At 36.6% G+C, this 19,841-nt stretch overlaps 3 protein-coding genes and 1 long non-coding RNA gene across 9 annotated transcripts; 3 read left to right on the top strand and 1 right to left on the bottom strand.

Annotated features, from left to right (window-relative positions):
* Positions 1-4,106: 4,106 nt before the first annotated feature.
* LOC148786845 (uncharacterized) lies at positions 4,107-7,986 on the top strand. Its single transcript, XR_016067174.1, has 2 exons — positions 4,107-5,172; positions 5,823-7,986. It is a non-coding gene; the product is annotated as an uncharacterized LOC148786845 (long non-coding RNA).
* A 532-nt stretch (positions 7,987-8,518) lies between these two features.
* On the top strand, positions 8,519-12,095 carry LOC105170948 (ABSCISIC ACID-INSENSITIVE 5-like protein 2). 4 transcript variants are annotated; one of them, XM_011091904.3, is made up of 4 exons: positions 8,520-9,420; positions 9,532-9,953; positions 10,061-10,132; positions 11,662-12,095. In XM_011091904.3, exons 1-4 carry the CDS (start codon positions 9,297-9,299, stop codon positions 11,731-11,733), a joined length of 690 nt encoding a protein of 229 aa, XP_011090206.1. In that variant the 5' UTR covers positions 8,520-9,296; the 3' UTR covers positions 11,734-12,095. The 4 variants fall into 4 exon arrangements, with proteins under 4 accessions (XP_011090205.1, XP_011090206.1, XP_011090207.1 ...); XM_011091905.3 differs by having other exon boundaries at positions 9,535-9,953; XM_011091903.3 differs by having other exon boundaries at positions 8,519-9,953; positions 10,061-10,145.
* A 158-nt stretch (positions 12,096-12,253) lies between these two features.
* LOC105170949 (Translation elongation factor EF1B/ribosomal protein S6 family protein) lies at positions 12,254-14,699 on the bottom strand. Of its 2 annotated transcripts, none has more exons than XM_011091907.3 (6): positions 14,530-14,699; positions 14,295-14,411; positions 13,996-14,071; positions 13,148-13,265; positions 12,761-12,874; positions 12,254-12,608 (listed from the first exon to the last, which is right to left on the bottom strand). In XM_011091907.3, the coding sequence occupies exons 1-6, from the start codon at positions 14,613-14,615 to the stop codon at positions 12,445-12,447; spliced, it is 675 nt and encodes a 224-aa protein (XP_011090209.1). In that variant the 5' UTR covers positions 14,616-14,699; the 3' UTR covers positions 12,254-12,444. The 2 variants fall into 2 exon arrangements, with proteins under 2 accessions (XP_011090209.1, XP_011090208.1); XM_011091906.3 differs by having other exon boundaries at positions 14,295-14,414; positions 14,530-14,695.
* A 2,129-nt stretch (positions 14,700-16,828) lies between these two features.
* LOC105170950 (putative E3 ubiquitin-protein ligase RHC1A) lies at positions 16,829-19,250 on the top strand. 2 transcript variants are annotated; one of them, XM_011091908.3, is made up of 2 exons: positions 16,829-16,988; positions 17,950-19,250. In XM_011091908.3, exon 2 carries the CDS (start codon positions 18,018-18,020, stop codon positions 18,972-18,974), a length of 957 nt encoding a protein of 318 aa, XP_011090210.1. In that variant the 5' UTR covers positions 16,829-16,988; positions 17,950-18,017; the 3' UTR covers positions 18,975-19,250. The 2 variants fall into 2 exon arrangements, with proteins under 2 accessions (XP_011090210.1, XP_011090211.1); XM_011091909.3 differs by having other exon boundaries at positions 16,831-16,988; positions 17,963-19,250.
* Positions 19,251-19,841: the final 591 nt, after the last annotated feature.

The raw sequence follows: 19,841 nt of genomic DNA on the forward strand, positions 1-19,841 counted from the left end.
TTACACTTCTTTTTTCATAGTATAAACAATGAGAGTATTACTTTACACAAGCAATTGCCATAACACTAGAATATATATATATATATATATATAAGTTAAATTTGCTTTTAGTTTCATAATTATGAAAACTCTCATTTTAGTTCATATTTGGATTTTGAGTTGGAATTTGAAAGGTTGGAAGTCGCAATTTTCAAACACCTTATTTGCCGTGGTGATTTTACTTTTCAAGCTATTGTAAAAATAATAAAAATTTCTATTATAGGAAATAAAATTTCATTTGGAGAACGCTCCAAATAATAAAATAAAACTCATAATTTTAGGACATGAGGTGTAAATACGAATACAATATTCTGGTGTGTCTCATTATTAATCACTTGGCAAGATTATGTATGTCCAATGGAATTTAATTATTTCAGACATTTATATAGCGCTCGTACAACTCATAAGATATTTATATATAAAAACTTTAATCTCTTATATAACCAAATAATATATATTTTGAAGTGATTATCGGGTGGATTCTCTCATAGTGGCACACACACACTTGGATTCAAACCCTAACCCTAGTGATCCAGATAATGAGGATCCGCCCCAAGGATGGAGGAGCCGACGAAACGAACAAGGAGGGTGGGGAAGACATAAATACTTGCTTCAACTTTGTTTAGTTTCTTGAGTTGACTGAGAGGGTAATAGAATATGAGGACTCTGAATCACTCATCATTCTTGGTCGCATCAAGGAAGTGGGAGGAAAGATCTGGCTCGGTAGCAGTAGAAGTTATGGCTCGGTAGCAGTGGAAGTTAGGCCACAGGAAAGGGCTATCTTACTTGGGGGGGGGGGGATACACTAAACCCTAGTCCGATAAAATAAGGTTTCTACATGCACAAACCCTGTACCTCCAAGCCACATAGACAAGTTTGCTGAGGGGCTCCACAATTTTTGGTGGAACCTACGATGCAGATGATTGAAGAGGGTTCCAGAAAGTGGGTTACTACGGTTGTAGGTTATGATCTTGGTAAACGGCCATATTTCCCCCAGCTAAACTCATTTGTGCATTCGCCATGGCCTGCAACGTGGGTTGTTATGACTACATCTAATGTTTCTTTTTTTTTTCTTTTGATTTAATTGCATGCCATGGAGGAAGTTATAGAGGGTGGACCTTGGCTCTTTCAAGGTCAGTTGAATGTCTTACAATGTTGGGAGCTAGGGATGTTGCTCAAGAAGCATAGCCACATGCAGGTTCTAGCCTGGATCAAACGTTGTTATCTTTCGATGGAATTATAGATGGACTTGTTAGAATAAGTGACCAGAAAGCTAATTAGATCAATTGGCTATTTAGTAATCTATTTAAGCAATTTCTTTCATTTTGTAATATTGAATTAAATGAATAAGAGTAAGTATTCATTTGGCCTTACTTTGTTGTTCTTACTCATGTAATTCTCATACATTGTAACAAAATTTACAAATCACTAATCAACCAATGAAATTGGGTTGTGTATTTGATGGCAACTATAAAATCAGCTTCTTGGGGTTGGATATGAAATGTTCCAAGTCGAGAGCCCCGAGAATGGGCATCGAGGATTCTATTGAGACTTGCACAAAATATCGCGTCCATATGATAGTTGTCATGTTTCATAGGCGATAAACGTATGACGTTTATGCAATTTTAGTGGGTGGTTGACAAAGGTTGTCAAGCCGACTGAACTGACTCGCGTGGAGTCATCGTATGGAAGCCTATAAAGTTTGGTCAATATGACTTTAACTTCTTGGCTCCAATAATATTGAGTTTATTCCTCAGACTTGAGGATCCACGCAATCCTATATATGGGATGATTATATCTAGGGCCTGGTAAAAAATGACTATGTTTTGATGTGTTATTATAATTTTTGTTCCAGTACAGTCAGAACTTGTATAAAGAATGATGAGTTCTATGAAAGGATTTGTCGCCTATCATGAGATGATATTGATTTTCTATGCGTTCTGATGTATGTTGTGCTCCCAAGAGTATGAGGCCACAATGGGTGATCAAATAGGAAAGTACTTTTCTATGTCGATCAAGTGGAGCAACATAATCAGAATATTAAGCATATATCCAGAATGGTAACCGATGATTAATTCCATGCCCTAGACTACGATTGAGTGATGACCGATGGAAGGATAGTACCCGTATGGCACTCGGTAGCCTTAAAGTTCATGTTATTTTCACCTATTTTTTAGTGTCATGCTAGAAGGCCACCCAGGGTGACAGATGATTTTGAATTAAGTGTTAATCGAAATCCATTAATCAAATATAATCTAATTAATCTAGCGCAAAAATATTTGCCAATTAAATTATGTGTTGACACAAGTCTAAGTCTAACTGATGGTGAACCTACAAAATCACACAAAACATCACTCGAGGAAGTAGTATAATTAATTATGAATTAATTCTAGAAAGATTAATAAATTAATTTGAGAGATTAAATGATGTGCTCATTTAAATGGGAGACCCGTGTGATGGGAAGCCCAAGATTTAATTAATGATATTAATTAAATTAATTTGGATTAGGTTTAATTAATTTGATAATATCAATTTTAATTGAACCGGATGAATAAATTAATAGGATCAATTACAGTTTTGACTTATTAATTTAATGAGATTAAATAAATTAGGTTAGGCTCAATTATTTGATGGATTAATATGGGCTAGGATTTATTTGATAAGATCAAATAAATTTCATTTGGACTTTTAAAAAATTGATAATTCTAAGAAGACCCAAGCTTATGGGTTTAATTTATTTTTTGAATTAAACCTAATATGGTATATATATGTGTAGCCCCTAAATTGAATATATTTATTTATATGTGATATACATATATATATGAAGTTGTACGATGAGGGAATTATTGCTTGAAAACTTATGGTACTCGTAAGTTGTGTACTATGAGGATATATTATACCTATTTTTGACTTGACACAATTTATATATGTATACATACAACAATTACATGAGATGTTTCTTGTGTGTGTACAATGTATAAGCTTGTGTATGTATCATTTTGTATATGAGAAAAGACAACACTACTCCTCTCGTACTTATTTTCTTGATCGGATTAAAGGTAATTTTGGTCCCGTAACTTCAGGCAATTCTCATTTTAGTCTCATAACTTACTAGGGTTCCATTTTAATCCTATATAACTTAAAAAAGCTCAATTTGGTACACATTTGGTCGGAAATTTGCCTCAATCACCGAAAAAAACCACTTTACCTTCACGTGACTTTTAAAATTGGGGATTTCATTTTTATTAGCTTAAAAAGCTCACGTGGCGACGACGTGGAAATAAAAATGTGTACTAAAATTGAGCTTTTTTAAGTTATAGAGGATTAAAATGAAACTCTAGTAAGTTACGGGACTAAAATGAGAATTGCCTGAAGTTAGGGGACTAAAATTGCCTTTAATCCGTTAGGCCATGTGGCTTTTTAAGCCAATGAAAATGCAAACCCCAATTTAAAAGTCACGTGAAGGCCATGTGACTTTTTTCGGTGACTGAGGCAGATTTCCGACCAAATGTGTACCAAAATTGAACTTTTTTAAGTTATTAGAGGACTAAAATAAAACCCTAATATGTCACGGGACTAAAATAAAAACTGCCTGAAGTTAGGGGACTAAAATTTCCTTTAATCCTTCTTGACCTCTCTTATTTGCCTCTCTTTTATCTCTATTCCTGTTCATCTTGAACTAGTTTCAAGTTAGAGTAAGATCCTCTTTAGTTTGATACACTAAGTTAATGGTATAATCAAGTCTCTTATACTACATACACTTTACTTCTAGCAAGGTTTGGTATAGATTACCTGGTGGAGATCCATTGATTTTGTGTGAGCACACGGTTGAAGGAGAAACATTTGAAGAAAGTTTTGAAATCGGAAAGGTAAAATTTCATGATTACATTTTCGTCACTTTATGTTACAATAGTCACTTGTTTTATTTCAAACTTGTTTTATGCTTGTTGAGTATCGAATGTCCGGAATTAAGGAACTAGTTCCCTTTTGATTTATAATTTAAATATGCTTATTTTCATACTTCCATTGCATTCTTACCAAGTCCCGAACTATACCCATTCTTTCAACCAAGGCTTGAGTGTGGTTGCTGGCGGAGTTGGGAAGCCCGCATATAAAGGTGCAATCACTATGTCATGTTCCAGGCTTGATTATGCAAGGTTGTGTGTTCTTTTAGATTACCACTCTAGTTTACCCCAACATTTGGTGGTTATGCACCCTGCAACAGAAGGGCAACGACAAGTACCGTGTAAAATAGACATCTAATATGAATGAAACCTCAGAAGTGCACCAAATGTCGAACACTTGGGCACATCATGGCTAACTGTCCTTCTACTAAACAGCCAAGTAAAGGTGTTGTTCATGTTTATGCGCAAAAACAGAAGGTGGTGGTGTGGTTAAGTTCAGTTGTCCGAAGGGACAAAGTAAAGGCTAATGGGCCGCCAACCCATGAGGTCAACGTCACAATTAAAACTACCACTAAGCCTATATTGACAAAAAGAAAATAGTTGATTCTGTATAACCCTTTCCCAACTACTGTCAGAACAAGGTGAGTGCTCCATGGGTCCTAAAATCAACAGCCCATTTGAGGGTGAGATATGATTCTTGCCATATTTGTGGATGTGCACGGTCTCAACCGCAGAGACCATCAATATGTGGTTAAGGAATTAGTGAGAGAATCTCAAGCTCGTTTCTATGGGTTGCTGGAAAGAAGAGTTGCACAGGGTAATGTGGCTAGGTTCCAGGTTGGTATGCTCCCTGGATAGTGATAGTTTGTTGATTATAGTGAGTTGGGAAATCACATTTGCGTTGGTTAGGGTGATGGGGAAATCAGCTTTGGAGATTTTGGAGGTCTATTGTTAGGTGATTCACTGTAAAGTGGTGAATAAACGAATGCACACTAGGTGCTTGATTTATGTTGTGTATGGGACAATGATATTGGTGCTAAGAGGGTATTGTAGGAAATCATTGGTTGTCTTGCGTTTGAGATTCGCGAGGAGCCTTGGGTGCTAATGGGGGACTTGAATACAACCCTGGATACTGAGATCTGTGGCCACTCCAACAACACCACACAAGCGATTAAGGAATTCTATTAGTGTGTTATCGAAGAGGGGCTGATCTGCCTCTCTATGCAAGGTATGATGTTCACTTGACACAAACGTAGTGATGGAAATAGTAGTCTTTTGAAGCGCCCAACAGGGTTACGATGAAGAGTGGTTGAGCAAGCAGTTTGGCTGCTACTATGTTAGTTCCTATCCTCGTACATCTGATTGCTCCCCTCTTATCATTCAATAGGAGTAGCGGCATATGAAGCCTGGGAATGTTCTGTTTTGATAATTAGTTAGCTAAGGCCCTAGGATTTCTTCGCGTTGTGGCAGATGTGTGGTAGCATGACATTTATGGGACCACTAATGTATAAGGTAGTTTAAAGTTTGAGCTATTTAAGCTAGTGTTTAGACGGATGTGCAAGAAAATATGAGACCTCATACGAAATGTTCAGATGGCAGTTGAGTTTCTAGAGCAATTTAGCTACTCTTGCAAACTTATAGGAATAATGAGCTGATATTGGTTATTTATGTTAAATTCGTTAACCAAGAACAGAGTGTATTAAGATAACAAACAAAAAAATTGCAGTGGTTAAAGAGGGAGATCAATGTTCTAGGGCCTTCTTTTAGAAGGTTAATACGAAGAGGGTTGCTTAGAAAATATTCCAACTTCAGGATGCTCAAAGGGAGCTCCTTACTGATCCCACTGTTATAACTGACGAATTGGCACATTACTTTCAGAATTTCCTTGGAGTTGATAGAGGTAGCAGTTAGGTCAATCTGGACCACTTTTCAGGCCTTGGGTTGGAGCTCAGTTCCCAAATGAGGAGGCTACTACTTTGGTAGTGTCTATACAGAGGGCTGAAGTGAGGGTTGCAATGCTCCCGGGCTTGATAGATAAAATGCAAAGTTCTTCAAGGCTACATGGACAGTGATAGGAAAGGATGTGACCCATGTTGTATTGGAGTTCTTTGCAAATGAAAAATTATTGAAGCAAATTTATGTTACTCTCCTTACTATGATTCCTAAGTGCAGTTGCCTAGAGGGTTGATGGATTGTAGGCTGATATCCTGCTGAATATTCTGTACAAGATTATTACCAAGGTGATGGTGCAAAGAATGAAAGTGATGATTGGGAATCTTGTTCACACTTCACAAAACGCCTTTGTTCCTGGCCGTAGGATAAGTGACAACTTTCTATTGGCTCAGGAATTGTTTGCAGGTTACAATCAGAGATAGCTCCATCTAGATATGCCCTCAAGGCGTACTTAAGAAAGGCTTATGATATGTTTGAGTGGAATTTTCTAATTATGGCATTACATTTATTTAATTTTCTTGACAAGTTTATTGGATGGGTACATGAATGCGTGTCAAAAGCAGGAGTTTTTGTTTGTGTCAATGGAACGGTGTATGGTTATTTCAAAGAGGCCAGAGGGTTGAGGTAAGGGGATCCTATGTCCCATTACATGTTTGTTCTTGTTATGAAATTGCTTCATGTTATAGTCCAAGAGTGAGGACTTTGGTTATCATTGGAGGTGTCAGGAATTGAGATTGAGGCAGGTTTGGGTGGGCCCCGGTGCGCAACTTTCTAAAGGACCCGGGCTCTGTCCCGCCCCAGTACAAAACCCTCGAGGGCGGGTCTAACTTGGTAGACCCGATTATTTTTATTTTTTATTTATTTTATAAGTATATATAAATTAACATATCAATTACAAATAAAATTGTTCATTGCCTGACTCAAATATTCAAGTCCAAAAGATAAATTTTCAAGTATAAATAAAATTATTCATAACAAAACAATTCAAATAATTTATAGCAATTATACATTACTAGCAACTTCTTCATCTTCCTCTTTGTTAAGTATTGTAGGATAAGTTTTCATTTCATTAATTATTGAATAAATACCTAACAATAAACAAATAAAATGATGTAATATTTTATTAATGTGTATTCTACCAAGATAAAGTATAATAATATATATATATATATATATATTAAATAATTATACCGGATGGGTTTCAAGGCGGGTCCTTAAGGACCCGGGACCTACCCCGGACCCAGCTGGGTCCTAATTCTTATGCATCCCGCTTTTAATTGTTTGGACCCTGAACTGCCACATCCAAGGCAGGTTCTATTGGGTGCAGGTCTAATTGCAACCCCCTAAGTATGATGTGATTTGCAAATGACTTGTTTTATTCTTTTTTGTAAGGCTGCAGAAGGATGCTCTTACTCAATTTCCAGTTGTTTCTGAATTGCAGACCAACCTAGATAAGAATCATGTAATTTTTTCCAAGTCTGATTTGTCTGCTCAGCCAGTTTTCCTACAAATTCTGGGATTCCAGGAGGGTTCTTTACCGATTAAATATCTGGAGCTCCCACTATTATCTTCAAGTTTATGAATTGCAGATTGTAGGCCACTGAAGATTGATAAAAGGATAGTGAGCTGGGGTCAGTTTCTGCTAAGAAAACTTACTCAACAGCAGAGGTTTATAGTGCATTGCAACCTCGGGTTCAGACAATGGTTTGCAACAACAGAGCCATGAGAAGTGTGTTTTATGTGATGCAGGTGTGCTGGAGGGACAGTCTCACCTCTTCTTCCAATGTGTACGCTGCCATTTTGAGGAGAGAAATGAAGTAATGTGGCCCCATCAACAATGGCAACAGGTCGTCCTCGAGGGGTAGCACATGCTTATTGCAGCCAATAGAGCAGTCTTAGCAGCAATAGATTCTCTTTTCCTGCCGATGGATGGTGATTGTTATGAGTTGCAGCTCACGCTGCAGGCTTCAGTACTTCATAGGATTATTGAGCTTGTTTGTTGCTGAGGCCTAGCTAGAGCCCACTTCATCATTGTATTTTGTGTTAATTTGTACGTAATGAAATTTACATTTATCTAAAAAGTTATATATATATATATATATATATCTTCCATTAAGAAAACTTTGAAATATTCGGATAAAATAAAGTTCCAAAATATTTTCAGCTAATACTAACAATTTGATAATTTACAAAATTCAACAAGGGTACATATAATTTAATTGACTTAAAAATAAGTTAGTAAACATCTTATTTTAAAAACTACCAACTTTTAAAACATTTTTCACTCACTTGGATATTTAGATGCCGTTTAGCTAAACTTATTTAGACAAAAACTTTTCTACATGATTCTTATATTTTAATTTAAATTTCATTAATATTCATCGATTAATTAAAATCACCTATGAAAATATTAGTAAAAAATAAAAGTCTATTGCACAAATTTTAATTTAATTCTTTTATTATTATTGTTATTATTATTATTATTATTCTTTTTTTTAGGGGGGGGGGGGGGGGATGGCCAAATGATTGTATCCAACTTTTTGCTGAGAGTTGGGTTGGGCTTAATAGACATAGACACTGTCTTTTTTATTTTCGTGGGACAAAAATCAGTGTCCTTTTCGCATAAAACTCGAAGGAAAAATCTACCAAAATCCGACAACTCACCCCAGCGGTCAAATTGTTTCTTTACCCTGAAAAGAAAACTCAACGTGCACGTGGATCCCTCGAACGAGGCCACAATACCAAAAGGGTTCTAATTTTTCCCCTGATTTTCTGCCCCGCATTCTCTGTTCAGGACTTTTGGGATCATCAGATCCTCCTCTGCTGCCAGGTAAATTGATGTTTGTTCTTTCTTTAATTTGTAGTTGTTTCTGTACTGCTACGTGTTACTGCGGTAATTGCTCGTCGATTGTTGTTATCCTCGCTACCGAATTCCCCTTTTTGGGATAGAATCATGGATGTCGCATCTACTGTCTAGTTGTGCTCACTGAAAATAGTTTCTTTGCTTACGGATTTTTCTTTCTCTTTTTGGTAGAATTTGAATCTTTTCTTTGCTTTCCTTTTCATTTCCTTTTTCCTTCTTTGGGTGGGGGTGTGTGGAGAGGGGTTGGGGTTGGGGGTGAGCTTTCTTGCCTTCTCTGTGTTTAAATTTTATGTTTTTGACTGGTGGGTGGGGTTTTCTTTACATTTATGGGGAAATTTTTATGCATGCATGCAACTGTGTGTATGGCCTAAATGGTTATGCCAATTCTATGCTGTTATCCATTAGGTCTTAAAAGTTGATACTTTTAAGATTATATGGATTCTTAAGCTTCTTTATAAATTGCTGATGTGGTGTTTTGTTTGAGGGGGTTTTGGGTTCCTTCACGGTTGTTAAATATATCTGGAGCTGAAGTGTGAATGGGGATTCAGACAATGAATTCTCATTTGGGTGGTGGATGGCACCAATCTCATGTTCAGCATCCACCGGCACGGCACAACTCATGGTTAGGCCTCACACTTGAGGAGGTTGAAAACCATTTAGGTAATTTAGGCAAACCATTAGGCAGCATGAACCTTGATGAATTGCTTAAGAATGTGTGGACTGCCGAGGCTAGCCACTCGTCTGAAACGGATAATATTAACCCTTCCCCAGCAGTGTCACTCCAGCGCCAAGCAAGTTGGTCGCTTGCGAGGGCTTTTAGTGGGAAGACGGTGGACGAGGTGTGGGGGGATATCCAACGAGGATATAAGATGAGAAATGCAGGGAAAACAAATAGCCAGGAAAGAGAGCCAACCCTTGGAGAGACAACTTTGGAGGATTTCTTGGTAAAAGCAGGGATGTACGTGAACAGTGCTTCCATTGAACCCATGATGTCCTTGGACAGTGCATTGAAATCTCAAAAATTCTCATCTCAAATGGGTTTGTCGCCTTCTCCTTCAACTGATGCTTTGTCAGATACACCAACACCAGGCAGGAAGAGGATCTCTGGGGACCTTGAAAAGACCCTTGAGAGGAGGCTAAGACGGAAAATTAAGAATAGGGAATCTGCTGCACGCTCACGGGCAAGAAAACAGGCAGGAGTTGAACTCACCTTTTATAGTTTTTCTATGTGCTGCTTGTGAATTTTTTATATTTCTTATATACTTGGCATCGAGAATTTACTATGTGGTTGCATTCACAGGCTTACCACAATGAGTTGGTGACTAAGGTCTCGCGGCTTGAAGAGGAAAATGCGAAGCTTAAAAAAGAAAAGGCAAGTAGTACCTGTGAGTACCTTTTTCATATGTGCATTCCTGTGGAGTCATACTAACAGTGTTTAAGATAATGAGACTTTTGCTAACATGTGATGTTAAGAAAACTGGTCTTGGCTGCCATTAAATACACCGGAACGTAACCAACCAATGGCCAGAGTTATTTCCACTTGGATTCTTATTGCATGTGGTAAACACTCCCAATCAAGACAATATCAAAATTTTGCTCTAAAAATTATAGAATAGATAAGAGTGCATATATTAGAAATCAGAGGGATGCATGTCATGACTACAATTGACATAGGCAAGAAATGGTTAAGACGCTTGGTGTCACGATGAGGTGTTGTGATGAAGAGAGAACTCCTTAGGCAGCAGAGTAATTACTTTATGGGGGTTAAATTTGTTGGCAATACTTTGTTGGACTTTTTGCTGGTAGTTTTGTCGTTATTGTTAACTTTTGAATAGTCAACTGGCGACTAATAAGAAAAATGATCTCTTTTATCTGCGGGCACACAAGTCATCATGGGATCTTTGAAATTTCTTCAGAAGACATACTTAACATATCTGTTTTTGCTGTTTCCTTAAACTCTATGTCAAGTTCGTACCTTCTACTCTTGCTCACAAAAGACTTCACCAGATTTCTGTGAAATCTCAAACTGCGGAGAATGGGTGAAATATTTGTGGTCAGCATTTGTTAATCATTCATTAATCCCAGTTGAAGCAGATTATTCCTTTGCCACCCCTCAACCTATAAAAAGCCACTCGGAGGATATTCTGAATCTTGATTGTTTTGATGGGAAATAATAACATTATGTTTGAAACCAGAATGAGTGGAGAGACCAATAGAAAAGGTTTTAAGCATAAGGAAGGTTTAACTTAAGTATACATGCCTTTTGGCTGTACTCTGCAGCTTTTATGTGCAGCTTTGTTTCCCGCCACCAACTTCTCTAGAACCGTGGTTTTTCATAGCTTTTGGTGTCTGCATCAAGCTACATATCTTTGACCTTCTTGGTTCGGATGTTCAGCTTGTAACTGAGTTTTCTTAGTGAATTTGGATACTCATATCATGTTTTCTAACTCTAATCTAAGTCTAAATTGGTATATAGTTTGCTGATATATATGATTTTCATTCTTAACAATGAATATACCAATTTGAGCATAATTAAATTCACAGCGGTAGATTTTTCCCTTATGCTTACGAATCTTAAAGGACTGGATACTTGTTATTGGAATATATGCAATCTGGTCATAATTGTTCACATGGTGACAATTTATTCTACCCTTTGAGTTCTGTAAAATTGTGTCTGATGTTCTCCATACATCATGATGTCTTTTCTCTGTTTCTGATCATCATTAGATACACTAGACTGTCACCGTACTTTTGATTCTTTATGGAACTTCTTTAGCAAGCACACATAAAAACATCCAAATCACCTCAGAAATTTCCTAGTCGTTGTCGATTCTATCTATTTAGAAACTACAAGTAAAGCCTGGGGCTTTAGTCAGTGCTTTCTTTTTCTGATCTTTGCAGGAATTCGAGGAGATGCTCTCTTGTGAGTTTTCTGAACCAAAGTACCAGCTCCGAAGAACAAGTTCATTCTGACATGGTGCGAACACGAATGTTTTGTAGCTCTGCCGAGCAGAGGAGTTTACAAGTGGGTCTGTAGGGGAAGTATTTATGAGTTCGAAGGCTTCTGTCAAACCTGCTTCTCCTAGTGCTTTGTTTCTGTAATACATGTATAAAAGTTGAAAATGTAATTGTTCAGGCATAGGTGTTGATTGTAAGAGGTGAGGACCCGATTGTGTGTAGTTTGATAGAAAGGATACTGGATTACGTTGAGGTCAGCGAATTGAAGTGGTTGAGGTCAGCGAATTGAAGTGGTGTCCTGTGCGGCCGACAATTAGAGGCCCAAGTGTAAATTTGCTTCAACTACTGATAATAAATGTTATATTGTGTTCGGTTTATGTGTACTTTTGTTGGTATGCTATGTGTTCAGCTATTCTGTGTATGCGTGCAGTACCTGAACAGAAATTTCAACATTTTGATACTTGAGATTTAAGATTGAAAGGAAAGATTAGTCATAACTAAATAAGATATACTTGACGTTGAGAAGTCGCAAAGAGAACTGGTAAATCGTAAGTGGTTCTCATTGTAGCAAACCCATATCACCGAATTAAGACATGCAAATGGTGTAGCTTTGAGGTATCCATATGACTTGCTAAAATACAAAAATAGTAAAAACAAAAACATGAAAATGAACTAATTAAAAAAACAAAATTAAGGCCAGAGTAGCCTCCTGAAGAACATTTAAGCTCAGATCTTGTTGAAGGCAACAATGTCACAACTCTGGACATGCTCGTTGATAGGCTCGACAGTGAGATACTCCTCTATCAGATTGTCGACCGAGACGAGATCGTCAACTATGGTAAGCATGATTTGAAGCTTCTTAATTCCATAACCAACTGGAACCAATTTTGCTGCATGACAAAACAAACAAATCTTTAGCAATCCAATATTGCACCAAAAATATTTAAGACATAATTACAATGTGTATGTGAAGTGTGCTTTCAATGTCCACCCAAAATTATGGATAAAGAGAAAAAAACTGGAAAAAGAGGAGAAACCATACATGCTCCCCACAAGAGGCCTGGCATCTCAATGCTGCGAACAGCTTCTTCCAACTTCTTCATGTCAGTCTCGTCATCCCAGGGCTTAATATCCATAAGGACGGATGATTTTCCACCTGGTACGTATGCAATAAAAAAAATTAGAAAATCAGAAGGGATAGGTAGGAGACAAAAGCAAAATCAGAATAGCATATCAATGCAAGAAATTAGCATGGGGAATTAGATCAGCTTTAGGCATAATTTCAAGTCATGTGCTATGTGAGCATCTTTATTGAAAAAAGAATACAAAGTGGCAGAATGTACAGGTAAACTTAAAAGGTGGACACTTTTTTAGAAACTTAATTCTTTTCAACAAATTTTTAACTATGACAATACAATGAAAGACTCACTTTCTTTCTTCTTAGTGGATGCCTTTGCAGCCTCCCTCTGTTCTGCGGCTTTCTTGTCCTCCTCCGTCTCATCACCAAAGAGGTCAAGATCATCATCATCATCGTCGGCAGCAGAAGCCTGGACAAAATTGCAGCGCAGGCAAACATTTAATAAGTTCAGTCCGGAACAATGTAGAATAAAAGTTTAAATAAATTCATCAAGCATGATAATGTTTTCTTCGAAAAAAGTCAAATAATGATTCTGATAGCTGCCAACATGAGCAAGTGAAAGTTAACCAAACAGCTAGCACTGTTTATGATGTTGCAACCACCAATATACTGTCATCTACAATATTTTAGGCAAAAATGAGACCATATCATGGGAGTTGTCTAAGCAAAGACAGTTAAATGCTGCAAACAACCCAAGCAAAAATATGCCCAAACTGTTGACCATGAAAGTACCAAAAGTGCAAGCAGAACTTGAGTGTTCATCAAATGGATTGTGATCAATGCCCCAAGATATACAGTTTATGACAAATAAAACACATTTTTATTGACATGTTTAAATGAATAACTAAAAATCAGAATGAGAAAGAAAAGAGATAGGAAACAGCACAAATTATCACAGCATATAATATACAATAAACAAACATCATGAAACAATATACTAATATAAAGAGGACCGATAATAATGTCTAAAACACTAAAACCCATTTCGAATCCGACTATAGTAATGACATCCCACTGAGAAAGAATAAAACAATTGCCACAGGGATGAGTTCCATTCTATTATTTATTTTTGCATGACCGCTGCAGAAAGAAATACATCATGCGAGATTCTATGTATACAACCAAGTCAAAGCAGTTACCTTAGCGTCTGCAGCAGGAGCAGCAGCTTCTGCGGCTTGGCCTCCAATTCTTACTCCAAGAGCCTTCCCCGGAAAGCTACACCATTATCCATAAGCCACAAGCACAATTAAAAGTCAGGTCCATAGGCACAGATCAACAGAATTCCAATCCACAAAATCGCAAATTACCAGATACGGGTTAAGACATGTAAAACAAGTTCACCAGGCATCAGAAATCCACATAATTCCTCTCCAAGTACCAAATAAACAGCCAAGGAAACCTCAAACAACAACACAATCCGAGACAACGAGCAAAATACCTGGGTGCAAGCTTTGCAGAAACAGCTTCATACCACTTGCTGGCATTGGGGTAAAGATTAGCCTTCGGCTTCTCCAACACAGCGGCATATACCTTAACGTCGTCTTTCGTCAGATGACTTCTGAAATTCCCGTACAGATCTCAGACGATTAAACAAATTAAAGACAAACAACTGCCACGATAATTGCTCGTGAAACTGAAAACATCAACTAAAAAAAGGTGAAAGAGTAACTCACCCAGAGATGTAAGATTTGCCTGAGAGGAACTGATCTAGGGCCTTGAGGCCAGATTCCGTGTGCAGATCGGAGAAAGTAACAGCCATTCTATAATTCCAGATGGAAAGAAGGAAAACAATGGACACAGAAGCTCTAAAGAGTGGGCAAAGAGGAAGAGAAAATGAAGTGTTGTGAGTTTTTATAGTGGGCTGATCGCCAAAAACCCTAGACTTTTGAGGATATTCTTTATTTATGCCCCTTTACTTCACCTCAATTCAAATACAAAAAATGTCTTCCAAGTTTCACCTAATTATTCATCCAGTAAATTGCACTTTTGGTCCCTATCTTAAGGCGAAATTAATTTTAGTTCCTAAATATTTTGAATCACAATTTGATCTTTTTATTTTTTAAAATTATTATAATTTTGATCCAATTATTAAAATTAAAATTAATGAAATTGAATATACGACTGTGTTTCAATGCCATATTGGCATATTTTGCACAATGTGGGCAAAAAGCAGGATCCACAGATTGGTAATGGTTGAAAAAAAAAAAAAAATAACGAGAAACTGTGTTTTTTAAAAGTTATGATCGTAGAAAAATAAGGGATGATGGCGAAATCTAAGAATACTTGCCAACATGATTTGTAAATCCGATGAAGATGAACACAGAGGTAAAGTACATCGTGGAAAACACCGCCGAAGAATTTTTCGATGTCCACCAGAGACAGCGACGGTGTTGCAAAAAGTACCAACAACTTCATCAGTTTCAACTCCATTTTTTTTATTGGATAAAAAACATAACAATTTGTAAAATTAATGATCAAGAATATTTTGGGGGCAAAGTATAAAGATGAAAAGAGTAATTTATTCTTACTCATGTATTATATGACCGTCGGTTCTAGTCTAATAGTTATGATCAAATATCGCAGCACTGACGATATGGGTTAAAATTATTGTCAATGCACTTATCATGGCTAAACATATCTTCGACATATGTGTTGATTTTCATGCAGGTAGACGTTGATTTCGTGTTTATTGTAACAAAAGAATAATAGTAATTCATGTATTGTTTCTTATTTCTTTTTTGCTATTTCTTGAAATGCATAAATTCTTACATAAAAAATTATAAAAAGACAAATAATTTTGATAATCATATTAATTTGAGTTATTCAAAATATTTTTATAGGGATAAGTACACTCACTTCTTCTGAAATTTGGTATTATTATAGACCTCATATAGTTTGAAAAATTACGTTTAACACTCATGAGATTTGTTTCCGTAAAAAAAATAAGTTCATCCATTAGTTAAAATTTATCAAATTTGCTGATATTAACAAAACTCATTTGACTAGCTTAGATCCTACTAGGACTCGAAAATCCATCTAAACCCAAACTACCCTTCACTCAGATTCACCTCGAACTTTTATGGGTCTAACTTATCAAGTTCAATTAATATTTTTTTTTAAAAAAAAAGCTATGTAAGAGTCATAAATGTCCAATAAATTATTTTGATATGTTGAACAATATATTTATAATTATATATTGAAGAAAAGTTATTTCTTAAAAAATAAATTTTTTATATTTATATATATTATACGAGTCAAGTTTCAAGCCCAGGTAGCACCAATTTTATAAAATTAAACTTGAACCTATTTCGAGCCCGCTCCAATTGTAAATGAGTAATTTCATTCTGAGCCCGTTCCGATCTCGAAAGAGCACTTCCAGTCGTGTTTAAGACGATAAAAAATACATTTAATTTAAAAGCAAACAGAGTTAAAAAGTGATCGGATAGATAATAAATCAAATACATTATTCATTTAGTTTAATAAAATTATTGAATTTTAAAATAATAGTAACACTATTAACATTTTAAAGATTATATATTCATAATAATTATAGTATTTAAATTGAAATAAGCTAAAAACAAGGTATTATTTACTAAAAGGAAAAAATATAATTTAGCCCTTTGTGATATTATAAATGTGCAAATTATCCCCCTATAAAAAAATTAGCAATTTACTCCTTGTATTTTTTGAAATGCATCAATTTGCCTCATATGTCTTTTAAAATGAAGTAATTTAACTCCCTAAAAAGGGGGTAAATTATTTCATTTATCAGATACAGGAGGGCAAATTACTATTATCTTTTTGTAGGGGGTAATTTACTCATTTTACAATATCATATGGGGTAAATTGTATTAAACCCTTTACTAAAAACATTCTTTAATAATTTAGGGTCATTGTATTATTATTTAGGGGGGTTAAAAGTAATTTACTTAAGTGGGTATTGATAAATGAGAAGTATAGGAAGTGTCCAAATGTGTTGGGTTGGTGGGCGTAGGGCGCACCCACGCGCAAGTTAGGGAAGACCAAAGTCACCGTAATTTCTAGAACCGCAGAATTCCAATCCCAATTTCCATACACCATTTCTCTCTTTCGTCTGCGGAGTCCACTCTCCTCTGCTCGCCAACTCTAACTGGTAACTCATACTCGAATTGCTTCGATTTCGTTATTGTTATTTTTTATTGGTTTGTTTGTTGTTGTTATTAGAGATTCATCTGAATTTGAGGTTTTGAGTTTTGAGGGTTTTTTTTCTTTTCTTTTTTTTTTTAAGAGGGGATTCAGCTGCGATTCCTTAATTCTGAAGATTGATGTGATTTCAAGGAGGATTAATTTTAAACCAAAATTTTAAGAATATTTTATGCATTTTTTTGCAACTCGGGACTGTTGATGCTCGATTACTTCAGGAAGAGCTTGGTTGATTTTTTATTATTTACATGAATTTTCGCTGTTGGGGTTATTGTTTTGCAATGGAAATGAGTTAATAATTTTGGAAAGAATTATAGTAGGACAGAAGTTACAAAACTATAAAAGATTTAGAGCTTATTCTTTGCTGCCATGAACATTTATATTCCTTTACTCATTGTTTTTTCTTCTTCTTTTTCCTTAGTATTTTGTATATGTAAATTTTATGCTGCAGCTATCGCAACTACTGTTTGATTCTGTGGATAAGACTTTTTCTTTTTGTTGTTGTTCTAAAACTTCTTCATCAGCATAAGCTAAAACAGCATCAACATTTTTCGACATATGATGTATATATTGTTTTTATGTAGTTTATTCTTTTATTAGTATGAAATTGGAAGTTGTAGCCGAGGAAAAAATAATCTAGCGTTTGAAGCCAAGAATTGTTCCTGATAACTGATGAAAATTATGGTGATGGGTAGAAAAGAACCCATCTTCTGTGGTTGCACATCTTGGTATAAAATCTTAGTATTTTCCATCATACTTAATTGTTCCTATTTTGGTTTGTCTGCAATTTGTCAAGCTTTATGATGGGGCTTAAATAGTGAGCTACTTGAATCCCTCAGAGCTTTACCCGGTTTGTTGGTTTGCAATCTGCTTTGTAAACAAGTCTAAATATTTTTATTGTTAACCTGCAGCATTTGGATGCAGAATATTCAGATGTTTGTCCAATAGGTTACTCTTAGAAATTTATTTCATATAAATTATGTCAAGTGGTGGAAACACTCATTGGTGCTACCAGTGCCGCCAGCCAGTTCGGCCTCGGGGCCGTAATTTGGTTTGCCCATACTGTGATGGAGGCTTCATACAAGAGCTGGCTGAGTTTATGGGGGCTCATTCTAATGATACTTCTGACTTTGGATTCATGGAAACTTTCCATGACCCTAGATTCGGTATTATGGATGCATTTGCAGCACTTATGAGGCACAGAATGACTGGAAGAGACCCTAATTTTGATGTCAGAACAAGACCAGGCATGCTTCCAGAACGAAGTGTGGGTATTGGTTCCCGACCTCCTGGCCCTTTATTGATATTCCATGGTCAACATCCTGCTGGACTGCCTGATCAGGATCCATTTGATTTCTTTTTCAATAGCAGCCCTGGAATGGGGCATAGACAAGCTGATTTTAGTGATTTCTTTATGGGGCATGGGTTACATGAATTGATTGAGCAGCTAAGTATGAATGACAGGCGAGGACCACCTCCTGCACCTCGTTCTGCAATTGATGCTATGCCAACCATTAAAATTACGCAAAGGCATCTTAATACTGATGCACACTGCCCTGTGTGTAAAGATAAATTTGAGTTGGGCTCAAAAGCGAGGCAGATGCCTTGTGATCATATTTACCATTCCGATTGCATCGTTCCTTGGCTGGTCGAACATAACTCTTGTCCTGTTTGCCGCCTTGAGCTGCCATCCCAAGGTTCTGGAAGTGCTCGTCCTAACTGGAATGAGAGAACTGGGAATCCAAGTAGCAGTGGTGCCAGCAGCAATAGAAGGGAGAATAATTCTCAGAATCAGGGGCGGTGGAATCCATTCTCGTTCCTGTGGCCTTCTAATTCATCAAATCAAAATTCTCAACGTCATTCAGAAACTGGAGGAAATAACTCGCCGGCTCCTAGTGAAGAGCATAATCGGATGAGATGGCCTTTTGATTATTAAAGCTGTATCCGCGTCACTGATTTCTTCTTTAGCTCATCATTATCCCGCTCTTAGTTGCATTTGTGTTGTGTGCCTGAAAAAATGGGTTTCCGTTTTGCTTGTTAATCTTGGTAATTACTTTGATGAGTTGAATTTATTTGAAGTCCTATGTCTGGAAGTTAAACTTATATCAGCTGTTGAAAAATTCACCAAGAGTCCCTGACAGCTTCTGCCCCCAACCATGTACATGACGATTTCTGTTTTCGCTGTTCAATGTTATGTATTTATTCACTGTTAGCTGTGAGTTCGACCCCCTTGATTGCAGAAAATTGCCGATCGAGTACAGGAAAAAGGACAGGTGCTATGAAAACAGATTTTGCTATGGGTACATCCTTTCTGAAACAGCTGCAATCATCATTATAAACAATTTCGGGATTGCATCTCAAACTAAGTGTAGAGGTTGTGAACTTACTGTTGCGAATGAAAGCAGCAGGGTATGGGGTTCATCCACGTCCTAGATTGTTGTAAATGAAACTGCGATCTCACAAAGTGAAAATTTTGGACTCTGCAACAAAGAAGGTGAAGAGAAATAAAAGGGCAGCATCGCCTGTGAATGGTATTATCGTGGATTGCCCGGTTTTCTTTATTTTGTCTTCTAATTTGGTTTCTTTCAATAGCCCCTTCAGTTCATAGTTTATCGACTTGCAGAAGTCCCAAGTTGTAGGATTTGTGAGACAAAATCGGCCCTATTAGGTTTGTTTTCGTTTGAAATCCTGTTGCATTTTGTTCACTCGCTAATACCTTTTGCACTTGAATTATATGTGTTTGCCAATTACATGACCCCATAAAGTGAAAATTACAATCGTCAAGACTGGAATTCAATGTCAT

Source organism: Sesamum indicum, linkage group LG9 (assembly GCF_026168435.1).
Source record: "Sesamum indicum cultivar Baizhima isolate 11 linkage group LG9, ASM2616843v1, whole genome shotgun sequence".
Taxonomy (NCBI): Eukaryota; Viridiplantae; Streptophyta; class Magnoliopsida; order Lamiales; family Pedaliaceae; genus Sesamum; species Sesamum indicum.

What these genes read in the sequence shown, in the direction of transcription:
- LOC105170948 (XM_011091902.3), top strand. Translation starts at nt 9,297, where the DNA reads ATGGGGATTCAGACAATGAATTCTCATTTGGGTGGTGGATGGCACCAA. An exon ending in GCTCACGGGCAAGAAAACAG is followed by an intron (nt 9,954 to 10,060) that starts GCAGGAGTTGAA and finishes TTGCATTCACAG; the next exon opens with GCTTACCACAATGAGTTGGT. An exon ending in CGAAGCTTAAAAAAGAAAAG is followed by an intron (nt 10,133 to 11,661) that starts GCAAGTAGTACC and finishes TGATCTTTGCAG; the next exon opens with GAATTCGAGGAGATGCTCTC.
- LOC105170949 (XM_011091906.3), bottom strand. Translation starts at nt 14,615, where the DNA reads ATGGCTGTTACTTTCTCCGATCTGCACACGGAATCTGGCCTCAAGGCC. An exon ending in GGCAAATCTTACATCTCTGG is followed by an intron (nt 14,415 to 14,529) that starts GTGAGTTACTCT and finishes CGGGAATTTCAG; the next exon opens with AAGTCATCTGACGAAAGACG. An exon ending in TCTGCAAAGCTTGCACCCAG is followed by an intron (nt 14,072 to 14,294) that starts GTATTTTGCTCG and finishes ATAATGGTGTAG; the next exon opens with CTTTCCGGGGAAGGCTCTTG.
- LOC105170950 (XM_011091908.3), top strand. Translation starts at nt 18,018, where the DNA reads ATGTCAAGTGGTGGAAACACTCATTGGTGCTACCAGTGCCGCCAGCCA.